General features: G+C 32.6%; 1 protein-coding gene across 1 annotated transcript in view; it reads left to right on the forward strand.

Moving 5' to 3' along the window:
- LOC150075298 (nuclear transcription factor Y subunit alpha-like) overlaps nucleotides 1-16,200 on the forward strand; it is a 111,979-nt gene that overhangs the window by 70,132 nt on the left and 25,647 nt on the right. Inside the window, exons 5-7 of the mRNA XM_090388293.1 lie at nucleotides 6,090-6,201; nucleotides 9,839-9,981; nucleotides 14,520-14,696. Of these exons, the coding sequence (XP_090244419.1) occupies nucleotides 6,090-6,201; nucleotides 9,839-9,981; nucleotides 14,520-14,696 (432 nt within the window). The remainder of the gene's footprint in view (nucleotides 1-6,089; nucleotides 6,202-9,838; nucleotides 9,982-14,519; nucleotides 14,697-16,200) is intronic.

The raw sequence follows: 16,200 nt of genomic DNA on the forward strand, positions 1-16,200 counted from the left end.
CTCTTTCCTGAAAGTGGTCTCTGATGATTGGCAGAAGCCAGTCTCCTTTAAATTTTTTTTTTGCAGTAGTCACCATTAACAGAGCCATTTACAAAGTGTATTCTGTCTACTACTTTGCTTTACTTGTTGATGGCTCAAACCATCAACACTGTTTATTTCAATGCTGTGATGGTGATAAGTATAACTGGTTTTTAGGTCTGTGGAGTTTGTGTGGCAATCATGGAAACTTAACCATTTTAAAACCTGTGCTGGAGTACTAATCTGCTTCAATTCTGTTCCAGATTTTCTTTTGATATTTCCATTCTCACATTTTGTTTTAAGAATTCTTGATGCAGAAGACTGATTTTAGTCAATTTTTTTTTGAAAATATGTAAACTAGAAAAGCCCTCCCTATCAAAAGGAAATAATTGCACTTTTCTTTCTCACATTTAACTGCTTGTATCTGCCGAATAGATATTATTATTATTGTTAGCCATATGGTGCAAGGAAGCCTGAGGCTTCTGCTGCACCAGCCAAAAAAAAAAAAATTCCGAATTATTCAGAGAGAAAGTGTAAAGTGTATTCGTGTCTAGCGGCACCGGAGGTTTCCCCCAACTCCGCGTTGCTTTCATTGTAGGTGTTAACAGTTCACTGTAAAGGCCAGAGATTTAAAAGTGTATGGATTTTGTAAGTGTAGTGTTGTGTATCATTGTTCTTCTGGCCATTTAGCCGCTAGACCCCTGCTGGAGCCAACGTTGTCCACACTTAGCCTCGTGGAGGCAGACCAGGTATCCAGTAGTTGATATTTTACTCTGGCAGGCCCTGCCACCTAGTTTCCTGAGATTTCAGTGGCTAGGGCCTTAAAAAAATAAAATAATCGCTGAAAAAGGTTTAAGCCGAAAGAGTTTTACGTGCTCGGTTTGAATTTGGACATATTTTAATTTTTAACATTGTGTGGGACATGCACTGGTGTATAGACAGAGTAGGGGAGGGAGGCTAAAGACTGGGGGAAAAGCCAGAAGTATGGGGACAATAGAGTAGGTGTCCCCAAAAGCAGTGGGGCAGGCCCATGCCCCACCAGAGGTAGAGAAGCGGGGAGTGGCAGGGGGGGAAACAGGAAACCATCTCACCCCCTGCCTGGGGATTGGGAATTAAAGGTGAATAGGACTAGGGAGTTCTATTCAGACCGCCATATGGCGTAATGCAAGTAGTTCCTCCATTTATGTCCAGTCACTTGGTTTGTTTGCATATATTCATCTTCGTCGGTTAGTTCCTATGGCTGTCTGACCAGGTTCCTTGTCACTTTGCTATTTTCTTGATCTTTGTAGGGTCCTGTTTGGTCCTTTGATCCATTTATGGCCTCACTTTGGTCGGGGTTGTCTTCTTCCACGCTCATTTTGATTTCCTCTTACTCTTGCAAGTCTTGTGGGATGGTCGATTTTCTTCGAGCATGTAATTTACTTTCATTCATTGTGGATGGCAATTTCCGTTCTTCTTCGGTCGAAGACTTCTCGTGCAAATTGGCTGAAAGCCGCATAGTCGTCTTCTGTGTCCAAGAGATGGTGTTCTTTGTTTTTTGGTATGTACTGTATTTTAGTTATTAGCACGCTTCTGAATAATGTGTTCCTCTGAATAATATGTTACTCATTATTCAGAGAGAGAGAGAGAGAGAGGTAGAAGGTAGAAGGGAATCACCACCAAGAAAGAGAAGAATGTTGATATCCAGCTCAGGATCCTGGGTGTGCCAAGCCCATACTCACCAGATGTGAGCCCCTGCTTGAAGGTGGATGCTTTTATATATAGGAATACAAAACCATATATTTTTTACACAGTCTACAAATGAGAAGCATGCTAATATTGTGGAATGATGAAATGATGCCTTCAAGTGACATTATTTCAGTGTACATGAGGTTTATAATGAAATAATAAACTTAAAGGGAGTGGTGCAATTTTTGTGGCTTTAATTCAGTAATATACATACTATTGAATTAAAGCTAATTTATTCAATATGTATATAAATGCTAAAAAAACTTTTGAAACTAGTGGAAATCATGAGCAGGAACAAAATGAGAGTAATAGCATTTTAGCATTTTTATTTTTTAGAAGAGATATGTAGTGCATTATGTGATTTTTCTGATCTATTTCATCCACCCCTATCCTTTGAAATATAATTATAGTCTAGTAAAGTATTGTACTTTCATAATAAAGATTATAATTGAAAGCAACAACTTCTCTATAAAAATTCCCAATTTCTAGGAAACACTCTGTAGTCATAGTTAGTCACAAAATGCGTTTTCCCATAATTCAAAAACCTAAAAATGGTGTTAACTCAAAAGTTTGTTTATCTTGTTGTAGTCTGAACTTTCAACAATTCATTATGACTTTTATTGAATAAAGTATTTGCATCTTTAATTCATCTGGTGTCATTAATAACATAAAAGATATGTCATTAATAACATAAGAGTTAAATTTTAATTAATTTCTTTTTTAAGTAATGTATAAAATACTGCTACTTTAAACTAAAACTGTTACACTAATCTTGAAAATGACATTCATAAAGTGTAGCCACCTGTAGGTATTTTTCCACTCAAGCTACACTAAAATTTTGCTGCCCCTTTAAGATTTCATTATCATTAAGATAAAAAGTATTCAAAATATTTAATATTTTGAATACTTTTTATTTTTATGCAAGATGTGTGAACATAATTACATTCATATAATTCTAAGATAATAAAATAAGTAATTGTATAAACAAACAGTTTAATTGAATTATTCACTCTTAAACCATGTGAAAATAATAATGGTAGAACCTCAGCACATTACTTATTTGAATAACTACTGCTCTTACCATAAAAAAACCTTACTTTCATCACAGAAAGAGCCCCTCTGCCCTTTGCAAGGTTGGTGCAGTTTATGTTAATTAATTTACTGGTGCCTCATATGAACTGAGAGAACTAACTACTTTACAGAAAACAAACTCAAATACAGCCAGCCCTCTTCAGGTTAACTTAAAAAAACCAAATATATAACATGTGAACTTTGAATCAACCAGTGGTGAACTGACAGAGCTGAAGCCAATGCAGGTATGCAAAATAAAATTACCAAATCAAACTACTGAAAAAATAATTTGGCCAGTGACAGGTGTGGGTGCTCCCCTGGAAAAATCATGCTTGTGATACCACCATTCTTTTTAATTCTTTCTTATTATTTTATGATTTCAGTTAATTTCTTAATTAAAAATTCTTATTTGAAGGTTTCCAAATAATTTATTTGAGGATCTGCTTTTGTCTTTCGGGTGGATTTCTTCAGTCTTTTTTTGCATAACATAGGCTGCAGTATTGTGCCAACCTTGTGAATGGCAGGTGGGTCTCTTCCCGTGGTGAAAGTAAGTTTTGTTTTAGTTAACCAAATATGTAATGTGCTGGAGTTTTAGCACTGTTACTTTCACATAGTTAAGAGTGATTTTCTTTCTTAAGAGTGATTAATTCAATTTAACTGTTTGTTTGGTTGTTTTCTTGTTCTTTACACAGTCTAAAAAAAAAAAAAATTTTTTTTTTTTTTTTTTTTCTTTTTGAAGGTATTATATTATTTGGTACAGAGAGTTAGGGTACCCTTTTTGCTTTTATCTTTGCTCCCTCTCCTTCTTTTTGATTCTTATACATCTTTGGTGCAGCTCATCCTACTTTTATGTTTTCTGCTATTACTTTCTTTCTTTTGAGTGGAACAAAGGGTTGCTGTTACCAAGAAAGGCTTAAGTTCTGCAAATTACAGTGTCTGGCGACTTAGGCACCTGTGAGGTGATCTAATTGAGGTGTATAAAGCCTTGAATGGTTTGAGCAAGCTCAATGCTGATGGGATTCTTCTTCTTGCTCAGATTACTCACCTGAGAGGATATAAATTCGAGTTGAGGAAAGACAATTATAGAATAAATGCTTGGAACTTTGCCTTTAGCCAGTGGGTGGTTGACAGTTGGTACAAACTTCCATCTGTTGTAGTGGAGGTCAACAACTTAAATAATTTCAAGACAGAACTAGACAAGCATTTGGAGTGAATGGATGGGTGAAATAGGAAGGGTTTTTATTTTTTTTTTTATTTGGCTGATGCTATATAAGCTTGCTTTCTTGCATCATGTGTCTCTACTAATGCTAATATCTGTCATTTATTTAACCAGTATTAACTTATAATTGTACACTTATTTTATTTAATCACATTTGATTATTTTCTTCAATGGTTTGAAGGAAATTCATATATTTCATTTTTAAGTTAAGCTGAAGAGGTCTGGCTGTATTTGAGTTTGTTTTCACAAGATTAGTAAGTTCTCTCAGTTTCTTATGCTATAGGCTGTATAATATCTATGCAGCAAATATAATAATCTATATTTTGAATATTCAAACTTATGCCAAAAAAAAAAGTCTGAACAGTATGCAGTGTCTCTAGGAGGGAGCTAAATATACTTTAGATTTCACATACCTCATTTAGACTATTTTTCAATGTTAGTTTGGAGGTTCAAAGGGCTATGTTTTCCTAGTTGGATTATTTATGATAGATTATTTAAAGAATTGTTTCTCATTCTTTATGACTTATGTGCTAGCTCAGTAAACATTATTTACATGTATATTTTAAACATACATAAGTAATTCTTTATTTTTATCTTGTAAACAGTGTTCACAGTGTCACACTTTTATAAAGTGTGACACTGTGGACAAACTCACAGAAAACAGATGTGCATGTAGTAAAGAAATTAATTTGATACAATAACAAGTAAATTATCTCTAAAAGGGTTAATTTTTGCAAAATTAAACAGCAAGGTCCTTCCAAGCCAAATATTTAAAATTTTTTAAAATCAGTTTAGCAAAATCAACAAATCAATACATCAAATTAATAAATTTATTTTCTTTAATAAATAATAAAAGCATAAAACAGTATCCATGAAGTATTGTAAACTGACAGCAAATTTCCTATAAAAATTTATGCAAATATGCTTCAAAAAAAACCAAAAAAAAACATGATTGCTGCTTAACTTTTGAATGATAATGTATATAGGTTTGAGAGAAAGGGGAGATAATATTCCTCTACTTAAAATTTAATGAGTTAATCTACTTATAAGCTATAATAATCAAATACTGGTGAATTACAAAGCTTGATAGATGGCAAAATTTCATCTTGCCTTGGGAAATTAAACTCTTTTTAATACCAGGACCAGCTTGTAGCTGGTTTCGATGTAATAAGAGAGTTTATATAACACAGCATCCTTATGTTAATTTAATCAACGAGTTGGCTGCTATAATTTTAAAATTAAATATGAAATGGGGAATAAGTAAATAATTGTCAAAAAGAAGAACCATTAGTATAACACATGAATAAGTAGAAATTCATGTATATTCAGCATGTTCCCTTACTGGAACACAAAATCTTACTGAACAATTTAGTGATATTTCTGGATTCCTTGTGGAACTTTGTCATCAGATTTAACAGTAAAGGTTGAAAAACACTTAATTACTAAATTCTTAATTATCTAAGATGTGAATGAAACAAATGAATTTTCTAGATGTGAAGGAGCAGTGCCAACTTTATGCATTGTTGCATCACAAATATACGTGGCATTACAAAAACAGATAATATTAAAGATTAGATAAACCAGTATTATAAACCTAATAAGTATGTTTTTTTAAGTTGTTCCCCACCCTTAATGTTAGATCTGATGACAAGATTCCACAAGGAATCTAGAAATGTTGCAAACTTGTTAATTAGGATTTTCTGGGGTTAAGGATATATGTGAATATACCATTTAGGTTACAGAAATGCAAACTTGGCATTTCTGTAACCTAATTTTTTAGTGCAATAAAGTTTACTTAAAAGTAATTCTTGTGTTTTACAATGTTGTTGATTACAAAACAGTAAATTTGAGGAAGGGAAAAAAAATACTAATATGAGCTTCCACATTTGCAAAAGCCTGTGTTACATTTCTGTTTAAAAAAAAAAAAAAAAAGGGAGGGATATCTGACCAAGTATATTAGTATTTTGAATAATGTTATCTCTCTCTCGCTCTCACTCTCTCTCTCTCTCTGTGTCATTTATTCACTGTTTTTCCTTGTTTTTATTTTAATTAGATAATTATCCAGCAGCCACAGCAAGGACAAATTATACAAACATCTGATGGTCAGACATTAGTTTACCAACCAATGACAGTTGATGGAACAAACTTTGTGCAGACTCAAGGAGGTAAGATTTTCATTATTTTTAACCAAGGATGCATAGTTAAATCAGCCCATTTTTTTATATTATCACTTGATGACTGCATAATTTTTTAATGTTTTATGACAGTTTAGTTGTTATTTTGTGTTTTTCATGGATAGTTATAGCTTAATTTGCAGTGAAACAACTTTTAAATAAATCATCTGGTTTTGGTTGCATTGTTTTCCTAATTTTGAAAGGATAGAAGTAGTCAAATATTATGTTTAAATTGTTAAATTTACTTGTAATTATTTTTAGAATTTTTTGTTTTTGTAATTCAGAAGGATTTAGTAGGATATGGGTTAATATTATAAAATAAATATAGAATGGTATATTTCATTAAAGTAAACAAAAAAAAAACCTCTAATTAACAATAAATAAGTTAGGCAATTTATACATTTTGTTATATTTAGGTGCATTTGATTTTTTTCTTAAATTAATTGAATTTTTCCAAATATTAGGAGAAAAGTCCTTGAGCATTGGAAAACATATCAGTGCAAAATTAGTTTCAACTACCATCCATCTGAGCATAAAAATATTAAAATAAAGTTTAATAAAATATACAAATCAAGAGTGGTAAACATTAAATAAAATCAGTTAAGACTTGACAAAATATAAATGCTTAAGAGCAGTAAAAATACACAAGGCACAGAGAAACTTTCAAGTGATGTTCAAGCTTTCAGATAGAGAAGCCTTCAGTCATTTGAAAGACAGTAGTGAAAAATGACATTCTAGGTGATGTATATAAAACTCACTAGTGCTTGTTGTATTGTACAGTTGTATCTCCATAATGGGATGTATATGGACTTCTTTGTTATGATTAATATTATGGAGTAATGTAAAAATATGGAGTGCTTCAAGTTACAGCCATAGAAAATGTGGGGATATTCAGTAATTTCTGTGTTATAGGAATTAATTCAGTTATGCACTTCACATCACATCACATGAGAGATGCTCAGCAAAGGCAGAATGAGTGAAATTAGCTATCTGATAAAATCCTCATCTCTTGCCCAACTCGCCAACGTAACACATCCTGATATGGGCACTGTATGTGATAAATTAGACTTCCCAGAGCAAAGGAATAGCGTACTTTATGTTAGTAATGATGCACTGTAGCTTCCTGCTAGCAGATGCACACACCTAATACAGTAGCCCTCAGAACTCTAGTAAGTCATTTAAAAATGTCTAGATAGTGAGGGATAAAGGCAAAGGACAAAAACTCAGTGTTCCAAGTAGAAGAACCTTTCCACAGTGCAAACTTCAATTCACCCTTTCTTATTGTACCCTTTCAAAATAATCCCAGTTTTATCCCAAGATGGTAGTGCTTGAAATTTCTTTGGCTTCAGAATGCTAGAAAGATGCTGTCCTTTACTATCTCACTTACTTTCAGCCTGAAAATGGTGCACCCATGACTTATTTCCAGTTATTATGTAGCCTAGGAAGTAATCCACTCCAGCTTCGTGCCAAGCCAGCAACACAGTGTGCACCAAGTCATCGCTGTTGTTCAGTAAGCTACCAAAGAAATGATTCTCTGGTATAATCTAGACAAGAGGAGGAGACTATGTTGAAAATAATGATGAGAGGAAGCAAAGCTTATGTAACATTTTCCATTAAGGAAAATACACACACACGCACACACACCTACCCTTAAAGGCGCCTCCGTAGCCAGATGGGAAGGAGCAGCAGTGCGTAGCACATGCTTCTTGATTAGACCGGGGTTCGAGCCCGTCACCACCAAATACGAAGGATGTGGAAAGGTCAGGGAATGACCACCACATATTCCCGGAGCAATATGGCCTTAGCTGCTAATGCTCCTAAAAACCAAATAACAACAACAACCTACCCTTAAATTTTCTTAAATTTCAATAATAAAATTTGTAAATTTATTTAAAACTATATTTTAAACAACTCTGCTATAGCCAATGCTATCATCCTATTTTATTTCTTCTATATTTGAAATCTGGCCCATATTTCTTGTATTTGAAGTCCTGTTATATCCTATAATTTTTAAATTTTGATCTTGATTGTAATATAGTATTAATTTATATTAACACAGTAATATGTCTGCGTGTTCACTGACTCTTTTTAGGCATGTTAACATATATGCATAAAGTGCATATTGTCTTCGTCACGTCCGTCTGTCCGTCCGAGACTCTTAGTGGATGGATTTTCATGAAATGTTATATTTGGCTCTAAAGAATTGAGGCAACCCTAATTTCATTAAAAATTTGACTAGTGCAAACTGGCAATTATTATTTCTTTGTCCATCCACATATAAAAACATGACTCTCAGTGGAAGAGTTTTTGTAATATTTTATGTTTGGCTCTTTTAGAAAGACTTGTCAAGCCATCCCAAATTTCATTAAATTCAAACCAACAGAAACCTGTCAACTATTTCATTTATTATTATTTTTTTTTTTTTCCTTCTATACATGTCATATAGGCCAGAGGTTCCCAAAGTTTCTCAGTTTACAGCGCCCTTAGTGTCTCAGTAATTTTTTCCCAGCACCCCTAGGCCAAAATAAATATCTAACAGTTCCGTTTATTAAGTAGTTTGGTCCAAACAATTTAATAAATAATGTCAAAACTGTGAACTACCTCGAGCTAGTAGTTCGTGGGGTGTATGACAGACGTCAAGTATTGCTGTGTTTCCCTCAAAAATTTAAAATATCCTGTGGCACCCCTGTGAGTTCACTGCGGCACCCTGGGGTGCTGCAGTGCACAGTTTGGATACCGCTGATATAGGCTATCCATATATTGTATATTGTAGCTGATGCAGTGGATATTATATTTGTTGCCGTGTACTGATTTGGAGGGATGAATGTCCAATGTGGCAGATGCATAGAAAAAATATATAAAGGCTGTTGCTTTTTTTTTTTTTTTTATAAATCATGAATTATTACTGTTTGCTAATGCACCTGAAGTATAAGGCACTGCATACATGAAATAACTTTTTTTTTTAACATTCATTTGGCCTGTTAGGGTTGCCTCAACAAATCTTTCTTTAGAGCCAAATATAACATTTCATGAAAATCCATCCACTAAGGGTGAAGTTGTTACATACAGATGGATGGACAGACAGACAGACAGATAGATAGATAGATGGATGTGGCGAAGACAATATGCACTTTATGCATATATTTCCTATATTTTTCTCTATTTTTGTCCTGTATTTTCAGATTATGTGTATCCCATTTTGTGTAACAGTTTGCCGTATTTTTAATCATAAGGCTGGTAGAAGCACTGCATAACTCTGCAGATTATATTTCAAGAGAGTAAGGTGTTAACATCATAAGTTGAAAATCACTTTATGACACTGTTGATCCAAAATTTCTGAATTTCAAAACTCCATAGCAAAAAAAAAAAAAAAGAAAGAAAAAAGAAAAAAAAAAGTTACATACCATGTCATTCATAATACAGCATGTAACAAAACTATACAATAGCAACTAGTTGGTTAATTTGCATCTTTCATTTCAGACCAGCCATTTATGGCTGGTCTGAAATTAAACGAAAAATGAAATTAAAAAAAAAAAAAAATCACTCAAAGAGATTTCTGTATAAGTATTATTTACTGTTTTTTGTAAATTTATATGTACATACAAATATACATAATAATTTCTTGCAGGAATTATTCAGATTCCTTCAGTATCTGTAGCAGCTCCCGCTCCTCAAGTTGTGCAGACAACCTCTACAACTGCTGCAGCAGCAAGTCCACAAACCATCACTATTCCTTCGTCAGTTGGTGTTCCATCAGGAAATATAGTAATGGTTAGTTTTTAATTAAGCCATCATCAAATGTTTTTTATAATTTTAAAAGAATTTTCCTATCTTCGTGATAAAACGCTAACAAAATATCAATTATAAGTGGGTTAATTGCAATCTGATAGCTATAGCTTATTCAGTTTAATTGCACTTTTCAAGAAACAGATATGCAGTTGTTTCTTCAGGGTACAAAATGTATCCACCTGCAGTAAATGTTCTACTTATATCATTATGATAAATTCATTCATGATGATAACTGCCCATAAATAATTGTTTATTAATGAATTTTATGGATGAACACTGGAAAAAAAATTTTAGCTTAAAAGTTAGTGGTTCATTTATATATATATATACTGAATATTTATGGGACATGAGAAAATAACTTTCCTTCTTCTAAGTGTTACTGCTGTTGCTGTTCATTTTTATACAGATTTTTAACACCAGACTACTGTTTTCACTTTTACTTTGAAAAGAATTGATGCAATTTTGCATAATCTAGGCTGCTTAGCCTTTCACTGATGATATTGTTTCATACATTTAAGACATTAATTTTAAATGTCATTCTGACTTTCTGAGAATGAAGGATGAACCAGTATAGTTAGATAGATACAGCTGCCAGATCAATAAAAAATGAATACTGTTAACAAATACAGGTTGTCTACAAATCTCCTTTACAAAACTAAAGCATTATTGTGTGAATAGAATATCTGATACAAACCTAAAACCACATCCAGGTAACAGAGGATATCTTCAAGTTTTATTCACCAACTGGAAAATGTGTGTGCCACAGTAGATAGCAGAATAATCATGGCAAAATTTACCAATCCTGAAAATGCAGTGTATACTTTGGTTTTAACTTGCCGTCATAACATGTTACAGAATTATCCTATGCCCTAACTGCAGAATGACAGTAATGGCAACTTGATTTTCCAACAGGACAAAGCTCTGCAACATTACCATAAAGAAGTTTGTGCGTACATGAACAGTGTTTCCTAGTGAGTAGAATAGAAGAGGAAGACTGATTTTGTGGTGCCAGATTGTCTGATCTGACTCCTTTAGATTTTACTCTTTGGGAATTCATGAAAGACTAGGTATATGTCCTGTCTATTCCAGAAGTCATTATGGAACTTAAACATTGCATTTTGAAAAAAAAACTGCATGTTTAATAAGCATATGTTATTATATTGATATTACTGCATCGATAAGGATATGTTATTATGCCAAATGTGAAAGGAATTGGATTGTAGATGGAACCTCTGCAGACACTAAAGGTGCCTACACTGATAATATTAAAACTTGAAGACATCCTCTATCATCTGGACATGGTTTTCAGATGAGAGAGGGAGGGAGACATACATACATACTGTGTCTTGATTGACCTTTTTAAGTTTCATTTCTTGCTTGGTCAGCATTGTCAACAATTTTACCTATGTCTTATTCTCAGCCCCAACAAAGGGCATTTATAGTTTCTTCATTTTTGTTGAACTATTCAACTGGTACTATTATAAACTAATCAACTAATCTTGTTATCTTGATTGTTGTTTTCATTGCATATCAGTGCATACTCTGTAACTTCGTAACTGTAGTCAACTGTTAGTTTTAACAAACACGCCAAGTACTATCCATAAGTTTATGGACTCCCTTTGTTGTGGCAAACACAAAAATGGGTTCATATTTTTGTGTTTCTTCTTTAAATTTAAAGCACCAGAGCAGCTCTTAAGTAGCATTAAAGTTTGAGGTATTAACTACTGCTCTCAAACAAACTATATTGTCCCAATGCTGTTTTTCCACTTAGAGTAAATTTCAAAATTATCTATGGAATTATGTTACATGCTCTATTTGAGGATTCCTATTTTTCAATGTTATTTTTTGAAGTTAGTATGGGCTACAGCATTATATGTATTTGAGTCATTTGTAAATATATTAAAGAGATAATATTAGTATAATAATAAGAGGAGTTTACCTCTTAGTATCGGGTCTACTTCACGATAAGTGGAGGTATCTGACACAACTGAATCTAACTTATTAATATAATCATGTTTATCTAGTATTACCACTGTATCTCCTTTATCTGCCCTCTATATAATAATGTCCTTATTTCCCCGAAGTTCTCGTAAAGCTGAACTGTCATGTGTATTCAATTTAGGAAGTCGCGTTTCTTTTATGTTATTCACTACTTGGTTAACTTGTTGAATAAATACATCTTTTTGTGGAACATTACGAAGTCCAAATTCAATATCAATTACGCATTGTTTTTTAGGCAGTTTTTGAGGTGGTAAATTATAATTTAGTCCTTTGGATAAAAGCGAAATCTGGTCCTGCGATAGTGTACATGAGGAAAGATTTGTAACCTGTTGATATGTCGGTTCATTGGATACTGGGTGAGGGGGTGTTCGTGAACTAGCTGACATATTCTGTGGTAGCATGTTGTGTGTCTGTGGGGGGGGGGATCCACAGAGTAGACCCGGCACTTGTTTACCAATTTGGTCAATCAATACAATAAAACGTTAACCACGTATCGGAAAAACGACTACATTACTATGGCTCAGTTAAAGGAATTGAAATCCAGAACATACAATATTCCTGCACTTTTCGGTCAGGTAAAATTACACAAGACTGGGTTTCCTATTCGACCTATTGTTTCCTACAGGAACTCGGCATTTTCATCCTTAGCCACACATGTATATAACATTATAAAACCCTATAGACAGGTAATACAATTTGGGATTAAGAACTACGATACATTATTTAATAAGCTTAAAGTCTGTAGACTTGGCGACAATGACAATTTATTCTCACTAGATGTTACCCCATTATATACAAATGTAAACGTTGAATATACATTAGATATTATTTGGGATATGTTAAATAAAAACTCGACACCGATTAGTTGAAGCTAACTACATCACCTTTCGAGACAAGGTGTACAAACAAATTTTTGGATTACCAATGGGTTTGAGCCTGAGTGGCTTAATGTCAGAGATCTATCTCTCAACGATTGAGCAGATACATTTGACACCTTTTCAAACCTGTATCACATACTATGGGAGGTATTTAGACGATGTTCTAGTTATTACCGATAGTAATACTATCCAAGACATTTTACATTCGTTTAATAATATTCATTCTAGACTCAAATTTACATTGGAAAGGGAGGATACGGATACAAAGTCATTAAACTTTCTAAATTTCACGCTTACCCGGGACTCGAATAAAATACAATTTAGCATCTATCGAAAACCTACAAACACCGGTATGCTTCTACATTATAATAGCTATCACCCGTTCACCTACAAAAGATCGATTATCTTTAATCAATTTCTTAATGCCTATAAATATTCAACGACGGATTCTGCTTTGTACTCAGAAATACAAATATTAACTAGCAGATTCTTAAACAGGGGTTATTCCATTACCACAATAAACCAAATTAGGGTACAAGTTAAGAATAGGATACAAAATACTACACCAATCAACAATAGTAATATCAAAAAATACTTTATTTCTGTCCCATCTGTTGAACAGTGGCACAAACAGCTTAACAGATTCTTTAAAGATACCGAATTTAAAATTGTAGCTAGACCAATACGGAAGTTACACACTATACTGAACAATCGCTCGGTTCTTTCAACGTTCGCAACACAGATTAATGATCTGGTATACAACATTTCTTGCGGTGATTGCGACTCGTCTTATCAAGGTTTGACCCGATTTTCTCTTAATATTCGTGTAAATCAACATGAAGCCTCAGTTCGTGCTTCTCGTTCAGCAGCGTCAGAATTAGCCTTTCATGCCATTAACAAAAAACATACTTTTTTTATTTAACGAGGCCAAAATACTTAACGTTCAACGTAATTATACGCGACTATTAATTGCAGAAACCGTTGAAATTAAATTACACGAGAATTCTGTTAATGTTCGGCGGCCATATTTGATCTCCGATGCGTGGACCTTTACGCGCATGCGCGAAGACAAATAATCTCTATTTAAGTATCAGGTTTAACCCGATTCGGTAATTTTCATTCCTGTGATCACGACATACGGTCGAAAAGCATTGTCAGCTTCAGGAAGGAAAATCGTTTTGAATATTTTCGTTAGATTCTTTTAATTTGCGTTAATTTGATTTTTATTTGTTTTAAATTGATTTTAATTGTGTTAAATTGATTATTTAATTATTTATATTTTACTCTAATGTACCGGTAAGTTGTCGATTTTTTTCGTTTTTTCTGTTTTAATTTTTGGATGGTATCATACGGAAGTGTTCTACGCACTATATTGAGGTAAACTCCTCTTATTATTATACTAATATTATTATCAATGTAGAACATATTGAGTAGTACAGCTCTGACTCATACTATCTAATTAAAGAGATAAATGAGAAAATTGTTGTTGTACATGGGTGTTTTTCTTTAGAAATATGCTAATGTGTATGCAGTGACCAATTCTTGTATTATTTCATGATACACATGTATATTTTTACTTTTTTTTTTTTATAGCTATCAGCAGATACTGAACTTTTGTTTCCATAAAAATTGTTTTATTAGCAGGTTGTACCAGGTACAGCAGGCATCCAAACTATGCAAAGAATACCACTACCTGGTGCAGAATTACTCGAAGAAGAACCATTATATGTGAATGCAAAACAATATCACCGTATTTTAAGGAGACGGCAGGCACGAGCTAAACTTGAAGCTGAAGGAAGGATACCTAAAGAAAGGCGGGTAAGTAATTTTTTTTTATTATTATTTTGGAGGGGTAATATTTACCAGTAGTTTTATTCTAATTGTGAATTATTTTTTTAACTATACAAACTGGAGATTCTAATTAATTTTATTTTACTAATGTTCAGTTCAGATAAAATTAAATTTTAGAGACTAAAGATTTTTGCAACTGTCTGACTGACAGTTGCAAAATGACATTCTTTAATTTGAAAAATTAAAGAATGTCATTTTTCTTTAATTTGAAAAATTAACATATCTTGTTTGCTTATTAAAGTATACTACTAGTGTGCAGTAATATGAATAAAAGCTTTTTGTAAATTGTATGATCTTTTAAAGTTTTAGTTATATAATTAATGAAAATTAAAACAGCTCATCAGTCTAAGAACATCATTTATATAAACTGTGGAAAGTTTATTTATTTTTTGATAAATTCATATATTTAGAACCATTTCAGTTTATGGTTGTCTGTGAGAGCATGTTGCATTCTGATTTGTTATTTATTTTGTATAAAATTTATATATATTTCCTGTATATACATATTCTTATTATCCATACTATAAACAAAGAGATGATATAGGTTTAAAAGATGGAAAGCATTAAATATTTAAATAAAAATGGAAGCTTTAAAGTTTTGGTGAAAATAGTTTGACATAGATTCAGGCACTGAAAGAAGCTGCACATTCAAAAAGAAAATTGGATGACCTGGTGAGCAGTTACAGATTTATTTTAAAAGAGGTGGGGGGAAAATTAGAAAACTGTCTTGCATTCGTTTTCTCAAAAAACCAGCCCAATACAAAATTTCCACTATTGCTCAAGTATGCATTATTTCAATAAATTTTTATTTACTAATTTTGAGTCTTAATATGTTATTTATCAATCATAATATACATTGATAAAAATAAGTTAGAAAATGGGCTATAACAGTTTATAACTTTTATGGAACCTATCCCTGACTGCAATATGCAAATCTGCATACTATAGCATGTGTTTCTACCACACTTTTTTCAGAACATGTTATAATATATACAGCATGATGAGCTATATTGTAAAATAAAGTATGTCACTTATCTAAGTTTAAACTTTTGAAACAGCTACAAAAACTTTTATGTTTTAAATTGATAATCATATACTGTAGTATGTTTGAATTCAACTTTGTTTCTTTGGAAGGAAATATATTTACTACCAAAAAATTAAAGTTATGGATGAATTTATATCATCTTGTAAACTTTTTAAATGAATTGATGAACTGAGAAAAGCTTTTGTTTTGAGACAAACTAGAATGTAAAACAAATTCATATATTAATACATCAAAAAGAGATTAACCTGATACTCATGTCAGAAAAAATGAAGTCACATTACTTTGATTGTGTTTTCATTTTTAAAAATAAACCAGCACAAGATAGATAGGTTGGAAGATGCTTACCCTGTAGGTAGGATAGTTAAAAAGGAATACTGTAAAATCAGGAATACTTTTAGTGGTAAATGGGAAATATATCAACCATCA

This window comes from Mastigoproctus giganteus, chromosome 14, assembly GCF_048544385.1.
Source record: "Mastigoproctus giganteus isolate SK-2022 chromosome 14, ASM4854438v1, whole genome shotgun sequence".
Lineage (NCBI taxonomy): Eukaryota > Metazoa > Arthropoda > Arachnida > Uropygi > Thelyphonidae > Mastigoproctus > Mastigoproctus giganteus.